At 37.1% G+C, this 20,632-nt stretch overlaps 1 protein-coding gene across 2 annotated transcripts in view; it reads left to right on the top strand.

Moving 5' to 3' along the window:
• LOC129569161 (suppression of tumorigenicity 18 protein-like) overlaps positions 1-19,102 on the top strand; it is a 21,158-nt gene extending 2,056 nt beyond the window's left edge. The window contains exons 2-15 of one of the 2 annotated variants that reach the window (XM_055447711.1): positions 137-1,263; positions 3,373-3,445; positions 3,531-3,571; positions 4,902-5,093; positions 5,213-6,553; positions 7,056-7,368; positions 10,238-10,312; positions 10,391-10,507; positions 10,579-10,592; positions 10,678-10,726; positions 10,909-11,085; positions 11,208-11,299; positions 14,345-14,391; positions 18,861-19,102. In XM_055447711.1, the coding sequence (XP_055303686.1) occupies positions 210-1,263; positions 3,373-3,445; positions 3,531-3,571; positions 4,902-5,093; positions 5,213-6,553; positions 7,056-7,368; positions 10,238-10,312; positions 10,391-10,507; positions 10,579-10,592; positions 10,678-10,726; positions 10,909-11,085; positions 11,208-11,299; positions 14,345-14,388 (3,582 nt within the window). In that variant the 5' untranslated portion in view covers positions 137-209 and the 3' untranslated portion in view covers positions 14,389-14,391; positions 18,861-19,102. Of the gene's footprint in view, positions 1-136; positions 1,264-3,372; positions 3,446-3,530; positions 3,572-4,901; positions 5,094-5,212; positions 6,554-7,055; positions 7,369-10,237; positions 10,313-10,387; positions 10,508-10,578; positions 10,593-10,677; positions 10,727-10,908; positions 11,086-11,207; positions 11,300-14,344; positions 14,392-18,860 lie in introns of both variants that reach the window. The other variant, XM_055447712.1, reaches the window with a different exon arrangement.
• The last annotated feature ends 1,530 nt before the right edge of the window (positions 19,103-20,632 follow it).

The raw sequence follows: 20,632 nt of genomic DNA, 5'->3' as shown, positions 1-20,632 counted from the left end.
GAGAGAGAGAGAGAGAGAGAGAGAGAGAGAGAGAGAGAGAGAGAGAGTGAGAGAGAGAGAGAGGAAAAAAAGCCACCGCATGCATTCAAATTGTTGTTTATACGTATTTCTTTTTCTTATTTGTTTTGTTTTGCAGATTGAGGAGTCTCCATGGATTTGCTGGTGTTGCGACATTTCAACAAACAAATTGTCGTTGAAATACGTGAAAAATGAAACAACAGTCAAATGCCGAAAGTAGAGACGATGAGTTAGATTACATGAAATGTCGTAAGCGTGTGTACCGTGACGAAAACAACGTCGACAAATCAAGTTATGTGCAAAAGAAACGGCTTCAAAATATTAGTAATAATCAACGGTTTAGTGTAGGCAATGGTCGATACGACCAGGACGATGAAACGTTGATCCGTGAAACGCAGGCGGCGCTGAAAAGTTTATCGGGAAGTTGGAGTGAAACAAACAATTCGCACAGAACGCTTACGGAAGAAAGTTCAGTGTATCCAAATTTATTTGACGAGAGAAATGGAACTAAAATAATAATGTCTCCGATAACAACAACACCGTACAGTTCAAATGATTCATTGTCAAATCGTGATTATTATTGCTTAAATGGTAAACCAAAATCGGTTGCACATTCAAAAAAGCCACGATTGAGTGAGGGTAAATTTGATTTCAGTGAGCTAGTCGGCGGTGATCCAATTGACAAACTTCAATCGACTAGTGATAAAGGTGAATACGAAAATAGTGGTGAATATCGAAGTGTTCAGACGTATTCACAAAATTCAGCATTCCATCCGCCGTCATCGTCATCGTCGTCGTCGATGTTCGAAAGCAAGAAATCGAATTCTTTTGGTTCAATGTCCCATTCTGCTTATCATTATGCCGAGTCAAGCGGTTACTCAACGTATTCATCGCTCGATATGAATGCATCGTCAAATAGTTCACCTGAGCGTGAGCGACCGTTTGGAAAACCATTTGCCAAAGACGATGACATGAGTGCGGCCGATTACAAAGAGTACACAACACTTCAACCGGCTGGTATTGGATCAAAGGCTGCATCGGTTATTCAGGACGTGTCACGTGAAGGTGGCGTTGCCTCGGTGGTTGTCATGAATAGCATGAGTAATGCAAGTGTACAAAACACCACATCGACAACAACAATAACAACAGCCGCCGCCACTGCCGCAGCAGCCGTGTCGAACGAACATCGAGCTGGCTTTCTTGAACGTCCAATGGCTGCCTTCTCACCGGGTAGCAACAACAAAGGTAATGCAAACTACGTTTACATAAAATAAATGCCTTTTGCATGTTTAATCGATTCGATTACGTTGTGTGCATGTGCAATTAGTCGAAATAGAACGAAATCTAATTGCTTTTTGGCCAACGTTTTGGGGTTCAACACTCAAACTCTCGACTCCTTGAAAACGCAAAACTTTAAAATCACATTCACTCCCGTGTGTGTGTGTGAATTCTTTTTTCATTGCTCTATAATCGTCGGTATGTGTGACTTGCATGTTCAGACAGTCAAGTCAAAGCTCGATCTCAGTCCACAACCTACCGCAAAACAGCTATCTTTACGTGTGGCTCAAGGAATTACAAGATCTAGACGAATTTCCAGTGGATTACATTTTATTTTTATGCCATTATTATGTTAGTTACTATCGACATCTTTGCCATTTTACACACAACCAAACACACATGAACACAATGTGTATCGCACAGACAACCTGTGATCCATCGGAGACGCGTGATATCACCTTCGTTCATTCATTGTATTATCATATGGTTTCAATGTGCTTCGCGTTTTGCGATGTCGCGTTTCGCCCTTTAAATTAAACCCATTAAAATGATAGAACTGCTTTTATGATTTCATTTCAAGAAATTCAAACTGCTATAAACATTTATGGTCATTACATTGCTGCTGTGCTGCCTTTGCTCTCGCAACCATTATCTACGTTACAACAGACAAAAAGTCACATTTTCCCCGTCTATTCTATCCGAAGCTAGTCTATTCTTCGTTGAGCGTTTTCATGAAAAGAGATAACTTGGCTGTTTTGATTTTGTGAATTTCAACGCTTCTAATGAATGTGAGCGCTGAAAAGCACGTGCATTAGATTCAGCCAGCATTGCAAACGAAAATACAAAACACAACAGCCAATTTGGTGTCAGTGCACCCCCAAAAAAAAACGAGAGAACGTTACGATAGTGACGACAATGGAAACAATTCGCATAACAACCCGTTTTCGACACACAAGTAACGAACTTACGAAAGCGAATTTCACACAATAACGCGCGCATACTGAATGCTTCAATGCCCGTGATTCTTCCCTCGAATCCGAATGGCAAACGCATCCAAATGTGATTGTACGTTACTGCTGCGGTGAATAATAACACGAAAAACCATTTGAAACGTCATTTTTCATCCATTTCGCAACAGATCGTTTATCAAAACCGCACACACCACTATCTTTTTGCAAGTGGCTCTTTTGAACGATGCCAAATTAACTACAAAATAAATTCAACCAGTTTTGTGTGCATACTGTGTGTATAATTTTTGATGTCGTTCTATATCTACATTTGAAATGTGTTTCAAGCCAGCCAGCCAGCCAGTGAAATCGAAATTTCTTCGGTTACTACTGTATGTTCGATGATTCAGGCTTATGAAGCGTGTATCTTGCAATGGACGATATTTTAACACGACTGTTTGTTGAAATGCCGTTGCAACTAAGGCGAAAATTCAACTCTGATGGGACAACAAGAAATACTACGTTTCATGCAAAAAAAAAAACGTTTCATTCCAAGTAATATTCCATTTTGAGCTAAATCCAAAGTTTCTCTGGCTTGAAACCATCGCACAGTCATTTGGCGTGAAATGTTTATCGTATGCGAAAAATGTGCAGGTTGAACGCATTACCATAGTTCACGGTTTTCAGGTAGACCAACGTCATTTCGATACAATATCCAACATTCAAATGCAACTATTTTACAAAGCCAGGTAGATTTGGTTGAGTTCTTGGAATGGATGCGATTTTGTAAATAGTTTCTCATCGTATTAAATTGTATTCTGGCACACGAATGGCAACACATTCAAATGCGATGTGAATTACAGAGGAATCACAATGCAAAATTGAGTTTAGTTGAGCTGAGTGGCGTTGGCAAGTGTCGAAATTCATTATTTCCATTTTTCGAACATTTTCCAATGAAATTCGTTTCAATTGTGGAAATATTTTCGAAAAGTTTACAAAACCATTTGAAATTCTTTTGTTGGACACTCGTGATGTCATATTCTCTTGAAAGTGGTTTCTCTTTTGTGATCTGAGATATTCATATAAATTTAGTAATTTCGCACGATGAAATTGAATATTTTTTGCATAGATGGTGGAAAGTGTCCAATTCCACAGTGCACCGGGCAAGGCCACATCACCGGACTGTATACACATCACAGAAGGTAAATTTACGATCAAACTCCTTTTCTTATTTCAGAATACGTTCTGGATATTATTTTTTTTGAATTTTGATCATTTTTATTTCAGCCTATCAGGATGTCCGCAACGCGATAAAATTACTCCAGAAAGTAAGTGAATTTGAGTTGTGTCTCCAAATAAAATTCAATTATTTCGTTATTAATTGAGATAGATTTAGATTGAGCATTTTATTTTCGATGAGGTCGTTTGAATAAGCACATTCACATATATCTTTCTAATGTCGGGATCAATGTTGACCACACAAATCGTATCAGTAATCAGTATTCTATCCATTCATGTATGCAATCACAATCTTTCACCGTTGTAGCCATTAGAAACTCTGCACCGATCATTAATAACATAACACATTTCACTTTGATATCATGTTTTGCTTGGTTGTCATTAAAATTCTTTGTTCAGGGGTTTGCGGAGGTTTTATGTTAGCGATTAGGTAAGCAATAAGCACTCTTTTCATTATTTAGTTAGCAACTATTATTTGTTTGATTTGGTTTCCATTGTTCCTTCACCTCACCATAGTATGTATGTATGTGCATTAATTTGTGTTGATTGTTCTGTGTGATTCAAGGAAATTCTTCTCATTGTTTTTACCCATATCATAAATTCGTGTATTTTCAATATAATTTTGGCATTTTAATATGCTTTTGATTGGTGTAACTAATCAAAATCAAGTAGATGACTTTCCCTCACGTATCTCCTCGCTCATCGAATACACACGATTCGTTTGCTTTGTTTGTGGTTATTGTGATTTGATTATTTTTATTACAATATTTGCTTTCACTAGTGCTCATTTATCACGACAATAACGATTAAGTAGCGTCCCCATTCTCGTTTACCCTGACATTCATTCGGTTCCCAAAATCGAATAAACAATGTCAAGCACACACACACACACACATACGTTTTATTTGCCCGTGATTTTTATTTCGTGTTCCGTTGTCAATCGTTCCGCATTTTGACTGACGAACAAAAAATAATATTAATTTCACATTCGTTTCTTCCGTATACTTGAATATTGAGTGTATTCAGAAAGATACAATTATGACTCTTATCTCAAACCCTCTTCTTTGATTGGCCGTACTGTTTGTTTTACTTTTCACCTTGAAATTGAAATTTAAAAATAAATCCTATAATCGTTTCATTAATCGGTGCATTTTGATAAAATCCTAATTTGATGTGGTGTCATGTGTTATATACAAAAGCTATATTTTGCTCTAAAAATGTACGTTACTCTCTACACTTTCCTCTGAATACAATTAACACTCAATATTTATAAACTAAAACAAATGCAAACTGAAAATGAATTAATATTATTTTTTCGATTTTCCGTGTTTTGTTTCATTTCATTCATAAAATAAACAAAACTCCCACCTCCATCCCATCACAACCATTCGAAACCAAAATAAAATCAAAATGTTAAAGTATTAGCAACGCATGAAATAATTTTGAAGTGTCCGACCGCTGGATGCAACGGAAGTGGTCATGTGAATTCAAAACGAAGTTCGCATCGTAGTTTGTCGGGTTGTCCTCATGCGGCGTTTAAAAAGGCCGCAATACGCGAAGCAAAATATCAAAATGGCTATACCATTCGACATCCCATGCTAGTGGGATCAGGTTTGTATGAAACATTGACCCACAAAAAAAAAACAAGATCTCTGCAGTGCAACAAAAAAGTTTCCCAGTGAAAATTGTGCGCAATACTAATTTGACGTTTTTTTTTTTTCGCTTCACAGTGACAAATTACAGTTCAAACGACTTCAAAAGTTCATCGACAATGTTTACAGCAAAATCCAGCCACCTCAGCCATGGCAGCAGTACTTTGCATACGGCCAATATTTACAATGATAAAGTAACGATGGCAAAATCGGCTGAAAGTGACGAGTCGAAATCTATAAACAACAGTAATTATGGCAATGACACAAACTTTTCGAATATCATGGATGGCGGTGGCAGCACTGTGAAAATGGAGCACATGATTAAAAGTGAGAAAGCGAAAAGTTTCAGTGAAAGTGGCGGCAGCAGCGGTAGTAAAAGTGAGTGTGTCGATAGTGTGTCGAATCAACGAGCTGACAATAACAACAGTTCGATAAATCAAATGAATTTGGACCCCGCATCGCATCAGTCCTCCGGCTGTTATCCGAGCACAATGGATGCGACATCGGTTGAACAGTCAATGAACACAGATGAGTTGTGTTATCGCAATTATTCAAATTCGAACGATATTTCGAGGCCGGCAGTGCCTTTTGCCAACGATATGATGGCAAATCGGGCGCTGGTTGCCAACTACGAATACTCAGCTGTTCGAAATTATGAAAATGCCATGAATGGCATTTCGACAGCACCAACTTTTGATCGTTACGATATGAATTTGGGCAATTTATATGCGTCATCACTGTCGATGCAACGGTCAAATCTCACATATCCACCATATTTGAACAGTTTTGGCTCGGAGGATCCAAATCAACCGAAATATCTGGCAGAGCATCACTTTTCTCAAGCTGCCATGTTGAAGAATGATACAAGTGGTGAAAATCAAGCACCTTACTACCCGAAGCCAATGTATCACTATGATCCATCTTTTCCCTTGGCTGGTTTTTCAGCAATGAATCTGAGCCTACGAACCGCTGCAGTTGCTGCTGCAAGTAACTCATTGCCCATCATGGATCTATCAGCAGCGAATGTCACTTCGTCGAGTTTGTCCGGTTGTTCAAATCCACCGCATTTCTCAGCCATTCAACGACTGCAAACCTCAAATTCGACATCAACACCGAAATCGTCGCGTACTCCAAACCCCAGCCCACAAACCAACAATTCCGAACAAACGACAGATAATGGAATGGCCATGAACAATCTAAAACTTCAATCATATCAGTTGCCCGCTGAAAATTTCGCACAAAATTCGCGATCTCCAACAAATGAGCCGGTCGATTTGTGCAATAGCCAAATAAAACCAGGCACATTTACTGCCGATAATAATTCCATGGAAACGGCACCGAATCGTCCATACAGTCGCGAATCAACATCCGACAGTAACGCTTCTCCCTACATCGACACATACAAAGGCGAACCAATGGGTAAGCTATGCATTTTTTTTGCTTTGTTAAATATACAAAACTAAAAACATTTTTGTAACAAAAGACATTTTTCAAATCATTTCTAGCAGTTTTGCCATTTTTCTTGCTGTTTTTTTTCCCTTCGTTCCATTTATAAAATGAAGCACATTTTCCACATTTCGATTGTTTTGCTGAAAGCGACAAAAAATTGCTGCATTCGTTTGCATTTATTTATGCAGTAAAAAATGCAATATTTTATGCCAAATTCTCTCTCTCTCTCTCCCTCGCTTAAACTCGGTAAAAGCTGAAGCGCACAGGAATAAATAAATGAATATCGCTGGAAGCGCATCGTAAATTATTTAAAAAACATTTTTCCCGTTTGAAAAGTTTCGTTTCAGTAAATGAAAAAAAGAAAACAATGGGAATGTGCGTCGCTTTTACATTCCATTCCGTTGCCGTTTTCATTCGGTGAAATAACAAAATGTGTGTGTTACATTTTTTCGTTCTTTTTCCTCTCGTTTAGGTTACAGTCCACATCCGAGCTATGGTATGATCACGCAAACGGACTATACAACGGGTAGTAATTACGGTAGTTATGGTTCGATAGCAGCATTTCAAAGTGGTGGTAATTCAGCGTTGGGTGGTGCAATCGCCGGCGGAACAGCAAATAGTAGCATCGCTGGTACAATGAATCCATATGGCAGTTCGGTTATTGGCTCATCAAATGGATATTCAAATGTGCTATCGATTTCAAGTGGCGGTATTCCTTCCGTAACATCATGCTATCCAATACCATCGCAACATTTGCCGACTGATAAAAACTGTACAAAAGATAGGTAAGTTGCAGCAAACAAACCAATAAATGAAATTTGCATGCGTACAACTCATAACCTGATAGAAAAATACATGAACGTATTAAAATATACTTTGAGCTGCATCAGTTAGAATTCATGCTTGTGTTTTGGTGCATAGCATTTGCTGTGCTCAATCTGGCTTTAAAACGTAATTAACGCCCCTTGTAAGTGACACTCAACGAGAATGTTGAAAAATGTTTGAACATCATGCGGTTTTTCCAGTAAATGGTCATTTACAAGCTTCGAAACAACTGCAATCAATGTCCAGCACCAGCAAATGAATGCTAACCAAAAAATCCTCAACCCGAAATTTGACTCTTTCCATAAAAAGTTGGAAGTGCAAATACTTCAGCAGAAGCCTTTGTGAAAATGAGAATTTATTGTCTCTTCTCTTGTTCATTTTGAGAAATTTGCTGCTCAAGCAAAAGATAAATTTTCGTTCAAGTTGACATTTGTTGTTTAGCCAGCTAACCATTTTTCACACATGCAATCGAAGCAGTGTCACATACATACACACACAGACACATCACCGAAACTAATTTCGAATGTGTCGTTGTTGTTGTTGTTGTTGGTTTCGAGTTTAACGGCGACAATAAAATCTATTTTGGCAAAGGTGATTCTCATTTGGCCAGAATAGTTTTCACCACGGACACGAGGCGAGCACAAGCTGTGGAGTGAGTTTCTGGTTCGATTGAAACGAATGTTAATTGGTTATATTTCGGAATAGTTTTAGCAGATTCAAGCAAAAAAGAGAATGTCAGACACTTGTCAAGTGGAGATGATTTACAATTCCAAGCGCCATGAGTACCATTGACTAAACACCATTTATTAAATGTCGGATGAGACAAAGCCAATGAGACCGAATCGAAAGACAAATACAGGCACAATCCAAACAGACATTGTGATAGTTTCACATAAATTTCAAAAGTTGTCCAATTTAGAATCTAAATTATTTATTATAAACCAATTTTTGGTTGATTTTCGAAATTAAATTCGAAACTTTTCACATTTTTCCGTATTCGGTGTGTTCACAGTGTGTGTTAATGGCACGTTGAGATAGATATCTGTGTGATCAGCAGACAAAAGTCCACTTGTGTCTCGATTGTTTCCAAACAAATAACACACACACACACATCGGTGTGATTTACAATGTGTCGCTATCGAATGTTAACATATGTAATCGATATATTCAACGCAATTTAATTGCATATTATTCATTTCGATAAGAGCTAAATGTTAACGATTTTTTTCTGCTCGTGTGCCATTTTAAAGGATAATAAGTGTTTGACACGCAATTGTTTTAGTCGTACATGTATATCTATTTATTTCACATAAAACAATATGCAGCAAAACGACGCACACGTACATATCACACGCATGAACATGAACATGAACAGACAACGATTTAATGTGTTGTAACAGTTTAAATGGGTTTTCCAAATTGTTTCTTCGATTTGCCGTACAATTTCGTGTTGTTGTTCTTGTAACGGTTTTCTTTTGAATGCGCCTTTTTACGATGTGTTAGCAGGTATATTACTAGTAATACGATTATAATATCGTGGCAGGAAGCAGAACGAGCGAGAAAAAAAAACGGTTAGGGGGCGCAACATTATTATTCCGTGCTATCGATGGCAGGGATATACGAAGAGCGTATATTACACATATGACTTGCATATGAAATAGCAATAATCGAAACATACGCGCGCACACACACACACACGGCACGATAATAATAGTAACAATTTTATTTCTTATTTATTCTTCAACGCACTTTGCACGACCTACTACTTCGGAGTATTGCATTCATCGCTTTTATGGGCTCTTTTATGACTATATCGTCAATTGACTGAACCGCTTAACGGTACAAGTAGATTTATGGAAATATCTATTTCTCAAAAGAACAATTCATTTTAAAAACAATCAACACAGCGCCATTCAAACAATTGACTTTTCAACTCCGTTTAAAGACGGATTTTGCATAGAAAATCCTTCGGATGAAAAATCAATTTTTCTACAAATCTCAAGCCGTGAAGTGGATTTTACTCACTATCATTTATTGAGATCGTATTGTAATCGAATTATTCGAATGCGTGTTTGATGCGTATTCAATACGTTTGACCGCATTTCAAATGTGATTGGTTTGAAAGGGATTTTCATTCACGCATAATAATAGTTATAATCATTATTGTCGATTCAAAAGGTTGTTGGCTATAATTAATGGAAATTCACACTAATTGTATGTAATTGAAAACGTCTTTGGCGTGTGGAGGTTTTTGTCCTATAACTCTTCCCGCAGAAGTATGAATTTTATCATTTTCTTGCAAAATCCACGTCGTAATCGATTTTGCATTTACATCTAATGAACAGAGTTACAAATTTTGCAAAAGGATCATTACCAAGCACTGGCCAAGATTTATGTGAACGACAAATTTATCGTTTTGGTCAAGACACCGAAAAAAATACATAATGACTAGTGTCGTTAAAAGAACCAATAATTTATTGACCGACAACATTCATTTGTTACTGTGATGGCATACGCATTAGACGTTGGCCGACAGCAAACACTATTTCCATATTATTTATTTGAATTTTGGTCATTATGCATTTGAAACATGAATTCGGGCGGCGACGGCGACACATTTCAATGTTGTTTTTCTGCATGTTCCGTGGGCGACACAACATTCTTGTGTTTTATGAATGAACAAACATTTTCTTGCATTTTATGTCGAAAGTGAAATGAAAATGGCAGTAAAGCATTGACTTAATCGTTTTAAAATGGTTTCATCCTTTCCAATGTTTTTCCTTCTTTAAAAAAAATAATGTTTCTACTGAATTCCATCTTTTTGTCCAGTTTATTACTGTGTGGACGTTTTGATCGAAGCCATTTGCAGCCCACGCAAGAACTCAAATGTCCCACAAGTGGATGGTAAGTAAAATCATTCGTATTTTCACTCGTCCGTTGGCGAAAAATAGCTAAAATCAAAATAAAATTTTGTTCCAGCAGTGATGGTTCTGGCCACGTAACGGGAAATTATTCATCGCATCGCAGTTTGTCCGGATGTCCACGTGCAAATAAGCCGAAAAGTAAGCCACGGGACGGCCAAGAATCGGAGCCATTAAGGTATTTAGTGGATATTTAGCTAATTATTCGTGGGATTTTAAAGTCTGAACTAATGTCATATTTGCTTACAGGTGCCCCATTCCAGGTTGGTGATGGAAAACAAATTGTCGCTATTCTTTATTTCTAAGCAAATTTAATTTAAAATTTCTGATCCATTATCGTTGAAAAAGGTTGTGATGGTTCCGGACATTCAACGGGAAAGTTCCTCTCGCATCGAAGGTTCGTACCAATTCCGTTTGAATGATAATAACACATTGAAATAATGAACAGATTGTGCTAACGAATTTTCCGCACTTCAATGAATTTTTCGGAATTACAATTCAAAACATCTAATTCAGAGATGTGCAATTTTGAAATGACATATTGTTTACGAAATGAGCGGATAACTTTGTTAATTTCAGTGCGTCAGGTTGCCCGATAGCCACGAGAAATAAGATGCGTATTTTGGAGAGTGGCGGAACAATAGAACAACATAAAGCAGCTATTGCAGCTGCAGTTGCCATGAAATATGACAGAAGCGTTTGCTCATCGGTGGTGGATGGAGACGGTCACATGACCAACACGTTTCTAGCACAAAGGTAAATTTTGAGACAGCCACCGAAAAAAAAAACCAAACCGAATTGTCTCACATTTTTGCGTTGGTTAAATGGAATTGGTGCCAGTTGTGGCGCTAAAACTTCTTTTGCCATTTCGAAAATAGATCGACAAACGGATGTCCAATGGCGATGCAGCCGAGCGTGAAAAAGGAAAAATTAGACGACGTACAAATGTGCTACTCCAAGGGATATTCGGGTAAGTGCACAAAGTGTGAAAAACACACCCAAAACAGTTGAATAAATTTTCGAAATGAGAACGAAAAACTTTTATCAAATTTCCTGTTAGATTTGCGCACAGCTATCTTCGCATCTCCCATTAACTAAAAATGAAATGCGTCTTGATGTGTTTAACGATTTTTGGAGTTAGTCGCAATTTGAGCTAAGAAAAATGGTTCCAATGTTTGTTTCTAGATGTATTTTACCCAGTTTATTCAACCAAAATTCAAAATTATTACTGCGATTCACTTGTAAATCAATCACTACTAATCAAACGATTGAAACACTGAGAACCCATGAACATTCATAAAAAATTGATGCGCATTTGTGTTTCATTTATTTAGTAATGCGCTTGCAATGTATTCAACAAGCGATTTAACCCTTTGACATTCGATTCACTAAACGGTTGCGTGTCATTTGCATTGAATTATTCAAAAACATTTCATGTTATTCAAAGTTTCGAAACATTTGAGTGTCAACAGGGTTCAAATGTGATGTTGAAAATGTTCTACCTCTTCCTACGCATATACAATTGGATACGGATTTTGAATTTCCAAACATTTCAAAAACAATAATTGGGCAATCCATCTAATGAACAATTGAATAATTGAATAGTATGTCACGATTGAAACATTGTACTATTCGATTGGATTTGAATAAAATGCTAATGTTCAATTCGAAATGATTGTATCTTCAAATTGCAAAGTTTGTGATTGTCAAATAGTCGTTGTTTCCAATCATATTTTTCTCTTGAAGCGGCATTTTCAACTCAAGTTTAAAAATAAACGTGTTGGTGCCTGTGAAATTCAAATGACAATGAATAATGGTCCGAACAAAAGTTATTTGTTTCAAGTGAAATTGCTGCATTTTTCCCCTTTGGTTTTTTTTCTTATTGTAAATGGTTTTTGTGTAATTTTACATTGAACATAACCATTAAAAGCCGAACAAAAACAACGAAGAAAACGGCAAAGAAATAGTTTTGGGAATTGATTGTGCTTCGTCTACAGTGTTTTATAGTCTCATTCTTACTTGTTCACTTCAGAAAAAATTACAAAAATTACAAAATAAACAAAAACACAATGGACTGTTGAATATCATCACTTATTCAGCTTTGCGACCCGTATGATTTATTTTTACTCATGTGAATGTAAGTGTGTTCACTGTTCATACGCCGGCGATGACAAATTTTCCAATGAGAAATTTGTTTGGCGCTGGTGCAAGTGCATACTATTTACAATTTTGAAAATTGCCATGCATTTGGTTTGCCCAAGACCATGTAGAAAATAGTTTAGCAATATCAAATGCTGCCATGGACACATACACAAGTCAGGCGAAAAATTCAAGGAGAGAAACCAACTCCATCGAATAAATTGTAGGAGATGGAGTGAAAATGCTACGCAACATACATTTGAATGGCCTGTCACAACATTTTCCAACGTCTTATGCACATGAATTTGAAATATGAACGGACAACCACGGGATAAGAAAGACCAAAGAAAATCGACTGTGAATTGTAATTTATGTGGCTCGCAACGGTCTCGCTTACGTAAGCCAAGAAATGTGAAATGTGAAAAGTGGTCGGTATGCAAGCCCAATTTTCCTCTTTTCCCAAGGCATATGTTTTGTGTGCTGTGGTCGGCAAACGAGCTTTCGTCATAGCCAGAATTGTCCATTGGTCGCCACACAGCTCATAAGCTCATTCACTCGACGAAATCAAGACGCTGTAGAATAACAAAAACAGGCATTTTAATGCGTTCATTCCGACTATAATGTTTGGCTTTGTCTCACAAGCAATTTGGCTTGCGACGAAACTTTACCCAAAAATTACGGTTTAGATGACGAAAATATTTTCTACATGAATGCCATTTAAAGTGATTATATGTTAGAATCTTAGAATGTCTGATATTAATTTGAAATTGAAAATTCCAACTTTTCGAAATGATTTTGGATTTTTTGGGCAAACATTGTTTTCTGTTGCCTTTTGTATTGTTACTTCAACACCTTGCCAAAATCTTCAAAATGGCAAGTGGTCTTATCGTCTGGCGTCGGCTGAGACAATAAAAATGGCTGTCGATGTCAACACAAACCACCATCTAATAACAATGATCAATGAACTCAGTTTGAAAGCAGGAAGTTTTGAACATTATTAAACACGACCTAAAAACATCAAAAAAAAATTTTTTTATCAACTTTCTGAGTTGGGCGCTATTAAAACGAAAGTCATTCCGGCGTTGTTGTTTTTTTGTCACTCGTTGCCGGTTCTCATTTTTCTAAATAACACCAAAGAGTAAATTCATTTTTTCCCATTTACCTTTGTTCGTCATCGTCCTTTCTTTGCCACCTCTTTCGATTAAAACAAAGTTATTGACCTTGAGAAACAGAAATAAAACTTTGTGCATCTTATTCACTGGTTAACTTTGGAAAAAGTTATATGCGCGACCGCGTGAACGCTTACAACAACAATAGAGAGAAAACTCGACTGGTTAGTTAAAAATACAAACCGACAAAAAAAAAGATTGAACCAAACTTCATGCAAACGAAGAGCAAACGGAAAAAATCAACAATAAAACTTTCGGAGGCTCGCCGTCTTTGATTGTCATCACCATTGGAATGAAACAGACTTTCATTCATTTTCACACCACACTTTCTAATTTATTGCTGTGTATTGTGCGCTGTATAGACACCAAAACCAAAGCCAAACGCGTGATAAATTACATGAAAAATAAAACTTTTCTTTTTGAATCGAATTGGTTCGACTTTTTTCATTTCATTATTTTGATCCATTTGAAGAAAAAAGACATGGATGCGTGTTTCGTTAACGCTTGACATTGATTTACGGTGGATTCTTTCATTTGAAGGTTGTTTTTTTTCGCGATGGACAATGCAAAATCGGTCAATGTAACGTCTGATTTATTGCCATCTCAAGATCCAATTGAAATCGAATTGAATGCATTATTTTCACAATTCGGAAAAATACGTTCTATAGAATTTCAGCATTTATTTCCAAATTTTATCACATTCCCAGGGCTGATCGCGGGAAACGTGCAGCAAAACCACACTGTGGCATAATTGGTAAATAATAGTAAAAAGTGTAAAAATCTAAAATCATTTGCAAAGTGCTCTGCATTTGTGCGATTGAATGTTCGAACAAAAATAAAGTTTCGGAAGCCGTTGGATTCAACAATGGAATTTCGCATAAAACGCAGAAGAAAAGCCAGGATGGATGAAAATTGTAGAAAAAAGTTTTGAAAAAGCATCACACACCCATAAATTATTCGTTTTTCACATGAAGCAGCATAAATGGGAGCGCACACTCACCACGACCACCATATCGATGCTGGTGGAAAAAAAGCATACACTCAACACAAGTTTTCCCGATTTAAAATAAAGGAACCAAAAAAATACAGCCAGCGCCAATAAATCAAATTCAATTACAAACAAAAATTGAACTAATTTCATATCGAGTGTGCGTCATTGTGATCCATTTCCATTCTATTGAACAGAAGCTTCGTATTTGTTTTCGTACGCTGTGTGTGTGTGTGGGTCTTTTTTCATCTTCCTCTCTTGAATTTGATTTGTCGATTTAAATTCCACCAATTCGAGTGTTCAGTACACCATTGGCAAATGCGTTAAAATGTATTCGAGGTATCCAATGAAATTGTCAGAAAAGCAATTGTTTTCCATTTTCGAATTGTACGACTCGTATTTCACCTCCAGCTCTTCGAGAATCGAGCGATAAATAAATAATAAATGTGCGTAGAATGTGGCTGTCACCAAGTACTTGACTGGAAATAAAAAGTGTCATTCGTCGTCGCAACCGTTGCTATCAATCCACCTGACACACGTAACAATTCGAAATGCGACACGTGAATCGAAAATACGTTTTTCGATGTTTCGTATAGAACATTAAAAGCTTTTCACAGCGTTTAATACCATGGCCTAACCGAGCTCTTGTTTTTGACGCTTTCCTTTTGTGCTTGCGCTAGCAGTATACACACGTTGGATATTATAGCCCATAATAATGTATTTCCATCACGAACAACGACGAATTCAAGAGAGAGAAAAAGATCCGAGATCCATCTAAAAGTGTAACACAACAGCAGAGTGGAGGCTAAACTTTGGGCCAAAGAAAAACGGCACCGATCGAGAAAAAAAAAACTGAACACACACCGTACGATTCTTATATGGGTGTATGGTGCTCCGTATGTGCTGTACATAATTCATGCGCATGAAATATAATTTCGGAAAGAAACGACGACAGGGAGAGAGGAAAAAAATCACCGATGCCGATATAGTTGGCTGAAACATGGTATATACATGGATTTTGTCTATGTATAAAAGCTTTCCACGCTCACACGAACTCAAGCTTGTATGCTGCTGTTAATGCTATTTGTTTCTCGGTCTTTCTGGTTAGTTTTATTCATTTTTTATGCTCCTAATTTTTTTCCTGCGGAAATTTTGCACGTGTGACGCGCGAACACAGCAATGATTTAGTATTCGCTTCTCTCTCTCTCTCTCACTCTCTCGTGATTTTCGCAAATTATAAATGGTTCGCATTTTTTTTTCGTTTTGTTGCTACTGCTACTACCGTTGCTGTTCGCCGGGATGTCTGATTTCTCGAATAGTCATCGGGATGTGTTTTGTGTGAGCGAACGTGCGAAGAATGGGTAGCGCACGTAGTGTTTTATGCATGTAAGAATTGTTGGCACAATTGTACATAGATATTCGTATTTACCGGTTGGGCATGTCCGTTTCAAGCAGTTTCGAACAGTCATTGGAAAACTTTAGCTACTACTAATGCTTTTGCCATTACTTGCTTCGCATAGCTACGCCCTTTCCACTTTCTCTCTCTCTCTCTCTTTCTCTTACTCGGCCCGACGACGATGACGACGATCCACTTTTTTTCCTGCAGCATTTTGTATGGCACTCATTTCGACATTCGTCCATTTTGTCGCACAGAAAAACACGCGAACAGCAAAACACACAAAAAATACTGTGTACAAAAGGTAAAATTAATTTCATTTTACTTTGTCTCATTTTAAATGAGGTACAGGCAAAAAGCATTAAACAATTATTGCCGATAGTTGAGATTCCAGAAAAATATTCCACTTTTTCATGTTAGATAAAATTTACACAAACTTTATTCCATTCCAGTTAATGAATGAATGGATTCAATCCATTAGAGCGAATAAAAATTCGATGAAATTATTTAAATTCTCATTTTCCGTTGACTTTTCAAACTCATTTACTATCAATTATCGGTTTTATGTGCAATGCACATCCCACTCTCTCTTTCTCTTCCTCTCACCGGAACGTGATTGAAGCTTGGAGTTCTTGAAAACCTCTCAACTTCAAAGTTTGTTCGATATTATTTATGTAATATTGAAGTAAGTCATCACAGTCTCTTAGTCAAGTGCGGCACATATATATCCTTCAATCGAGAATCTGTTTCCTATTGCATTCACGTCATCACAACACACAATAAAAGTTTTCTGATTCGCATCAACTTGAAAGTTTATCGTAAAAGTAATGCGTACGCACAGGCATATACACACATTTTCATTCGGTGGTAATTGAATTGAGCCGGAAATTTCAGTTTAAATACACTCTTAAGCAAATGATTATCGCAATTGTGGCAAAATGGTGTGCTGAACGATGAAAATAAAAACTGTATGCGTTAAAATCTCAAGACGACAAAAAAAACACTCTTCGATGGAGATTGCAAAATTTCAAGCGGAACACTATTGATCGTTCCGCGACCAAGAAAATGAAAGTTTTTGGTTTTTCCATTTTGTTGAACAAATTAGCGATGTGAATATTTTATTGCGCATAATTCACCAAGCAACCAGTATGCGTAGCTGGCACTGAGTAAGAGCATTTATTTGCATCGTCATTGTCAAGTTTGGCACTTCAAGCTGTTCGCCTCTTTAGAGCAGATTCACTTCAATTCGCATCATCAATATGGTGAAAATGCATCGATCTTCCAAGTCAAGTTAACTTATTGAATTTATACACTGATTCTACGGCTCATAGACGGCTTTTAGCTCGTATCCGCTGGAAAAAAGTTTTTCATTAATTCCTAAAACACCTTCACCAAGTTTGGTCGACTGAACGGATTTATATTTTATATTTACAAAAAGTTTCTTCTTTCTTTCTCCGTATTTGTGATGGATTCAAAATCTATGATCCATACAGCGTGATAATCGGAGGAATGCCGAAGCATCAGTACTAAAATCGAGAGCATTAATTTATAATTATGCGTTGGAAGAAGACACAAATTCGAGGAAATTCATTTTGCGGGTTTCTCGATGTCGAAGCAACACATTCACAGGGATTCAACCAAACATGACAATCATTAAATTGTAAACTTTTACTGGAAAAAGGTGATTGAACTCACGCCCAAAATCAACAATTGGATCAACGGAACTTTTCTTGTTGTCTTTGCATTTCGGGCGGGCGCAATCAATTGTCTTTTCGAACGCAGTTGAACCAACAACAAAGAAGTAATTGAATTATCGTTGAATTTAATTTCTTTTTTTTTGTCTCTCGCTTTCGCTTGAATTTGATTCGAAAAAGTTTTCGGTTATCTTTTGCTGTCGGTGGTATGAATGCTCGACGAGAATAGATCAAAAACATATGAAATTCTTTGGAAGGAATCGTAAATAGTTTTTCAAAGCTATAAAAACACTTCGAATCCAAATGAAGAGTTTTATCAGGCAATTACCGCCGTCATAAGTTTTGGAAAGGGGCATATTTTGCCGACACTACCAAAGACATGTAAATGAGAGCAAAAGCAAACTTTATATTTTACCAATTTACAGAGCAAATGAATGGCAAAGTGAAGAGCGAAAAACAAAATATACACACAAAAAAGATATTGGCAAAGCCCAAACAACAACATCGACAACAACAAAAAATGAAGTTATTTCATCAGCTTTTGGACGTAGAGAAATGCGCTCACATTCAAACAACATCTTTTCAAATGAAATCACTTCGTTCTCGAGCCACACAAAAGCAAAAGTTTTTGCATTCTCAAAATGCTCATCAAAATATTTCGCTACATTTGAATCAAACGAAATGCGATGAGCTCATTTCATACGGGACAGAATATAATTGTTATAATGGTAGCAAAGAGCGCATTTTTTTCACCAAAAACTCTGACTCTTTTCACTTTGATAAAATGCAACACAATCAATATAGACTATTTTCACTAGGTCGGAATCGGAAGTGATAAATTCCACAGTGACCATGGTTACGTTTATTCGATACACATGAACTGTAATGTGAATTTACAGTTTCTTGAGTAAAAAATGCACTCCATGCAAAATTAGTGCGAAACATTTACATTAAAAAAATGATTTCATCAATTTGAGGAATACATTTTTTTCTAAAGCAACGAACAAAGAGAACTGCCAGCAAATTTATATACACCATTATGCTTTCTCCCGTGTTTAATATTGGATTATTTCATTAAACAAAAACAAAAAATACAACAATTCTAACAAGTTGATTCATAAATTGTTCGTTCGTCTTTCTTTCAGACCCATTCCATTAGTGTGCGAATTACAATAACATTTGTAAGTGCTTTTAAACCAAAAATGCTTGGACAAAATGAAGACGACCAGCAGTTTTATGATGATAAGAAAATCCCATGTAAATAAGAGCTAACTCATTAGTTTTCATTGAATAATAATTTAAAATACAGGAAATACTCGTTCAATTGAGTTCATTCATTATTGTTAAGATGTGTCTGATTGTAAGTCAAAAATAAAAATGTTTTACGTCGCAAAATCTATTCAAATGTTTCATTTTCACTGTCTGCTAGTTGCTTAGCTGAACATTTTGTTTCGGCAGGTGATTTAACGAAAGAGATTGCCAAAACTATGATAGGTTTTTTTTGTCATCTTTACAAAGCTCAGGTTTGCCTTTTTATCGAAGCAAGTATGAAAGCAAGTTTGAAAGCAAGTTTGAAAATACAAAACAAGCGCCACGAGAGGTTTGGAGATCTGATATCTTTGAACTGCCTTAAAATGCTTTTCTTCAACGAAAAACAGCTTCTCCCTTTCAAACTTATACAGTTCCCTCTATATCAAATAATTTTCACACATCCCTCAAACGAATTTTAGCGCTCTCTATGGAAAAGTGTACGATACTACCCCACTAAGCTCCGAAAAATTCTTACAGCGAGTGAGGGTGGTTTTTAGTTAACCGTGGCGTTGGTAAACGTGGCAGCGGTTGCGTCGTCGTTGCGCAGCGCGGTGGTTTGTTGATACAGGAATGTGCAATGAAACTGGTGAGGTTGCGTAACCATTTCCAAGTGCATGTTGCGTTCATCATTTCATTATCCCAGTATGTGACAATCGGTGTTGCGAAACAAAAACAACTGGAATGGCAGCAGCAGCAGCCGCGTTCGGTAAAAAATTTCATGAAGCACTCAGCTGTGAGGGATGCGCACTAGATGCCTTGCTTTTGATTCAGATACGGTGACTGTGTGTTGTTGGCTCTTGATTTTTATGTTCTCGCAGAGACGCACACACTGGCACACACATTGAAGCAGGAAAAAAACATTGTTCGTCTTGTGCCATGTTGAACACGCATACTTTGTTACCGCCGCCGCAATAGCATGGAAAACTGTCTGATTCGAGTCGAATTGCAAGCATGTGTTTGTGTGGAAAAGAGTGAGGAAATTGGAAAGAGCGACCAAACTCAATGCGATAAGATACATTTTTCATGTGAGCCACATATTTATTAGAGTGGCACAGATTTGAGTGTGTATTTTTTTTTGTCTCAGCTGCTTTGCTTAAGCGAAGTGTTCGATTTTGGTTGTCTTTCTCTTTCCATTCGCAAGCAGCGCACTGTCGACGTATTCGATTTGCGTTGAATGGTTCTTCCATGCATCCATCCCGAAAAGCAGACAAATTTCATCGCTGATTTTTCGCACAGTAACATTTCCACAAAATCATCTACTATTTCATAGATGCGAATTTCATGGTGCTGAGACTGACTGTCAACCAAGTATCGAGTGTGCATGTGATGTGTTTGTTGTCGGTCGGTCGGTTGCTATTCGGTGTCGCTGTGTTTGTGCACATCAATTTTGGATTGCTTATGCGTTTCACCTTTTTGTATGTAAACTAACGGCCGCAGCAGGCAGGCAGGCACGAGCGGCTGTTCGTGTGTAGCAATTTTCGAGAGTAAGAGATGCACTGGTGTGCGTGAGATTTATTCTATTTGCTTCTTTTGCAGTGTGGAAATTTTCAAGTGTGCTTATTACGAATTGAACACGAAATAGTTATTTCAATGGTTTACTAACACC

Source organism: Sitodiplosis mosellana, unplaced genomic scaffold, assembly GCF_009176505.1.
Source record: "Sitodiplosis mosellana isolate CC-2019 unplaced genomic scaffold, AAFC_SMos_1.0 Smas_scaffold_30, whole genome shotgun sequence".
NCBI lineage: Eukaryota > Metazoa > Arthropoda > Insecta > Diptera > Cecidomyiidae > Sitodiplosis > Sitodiplosis mosellana.
The sequence above is the reverse complement of the archived record's forward strand: the minus strand, read 5'-3'. Positions and strand labels throughout refer to the sequence as shown.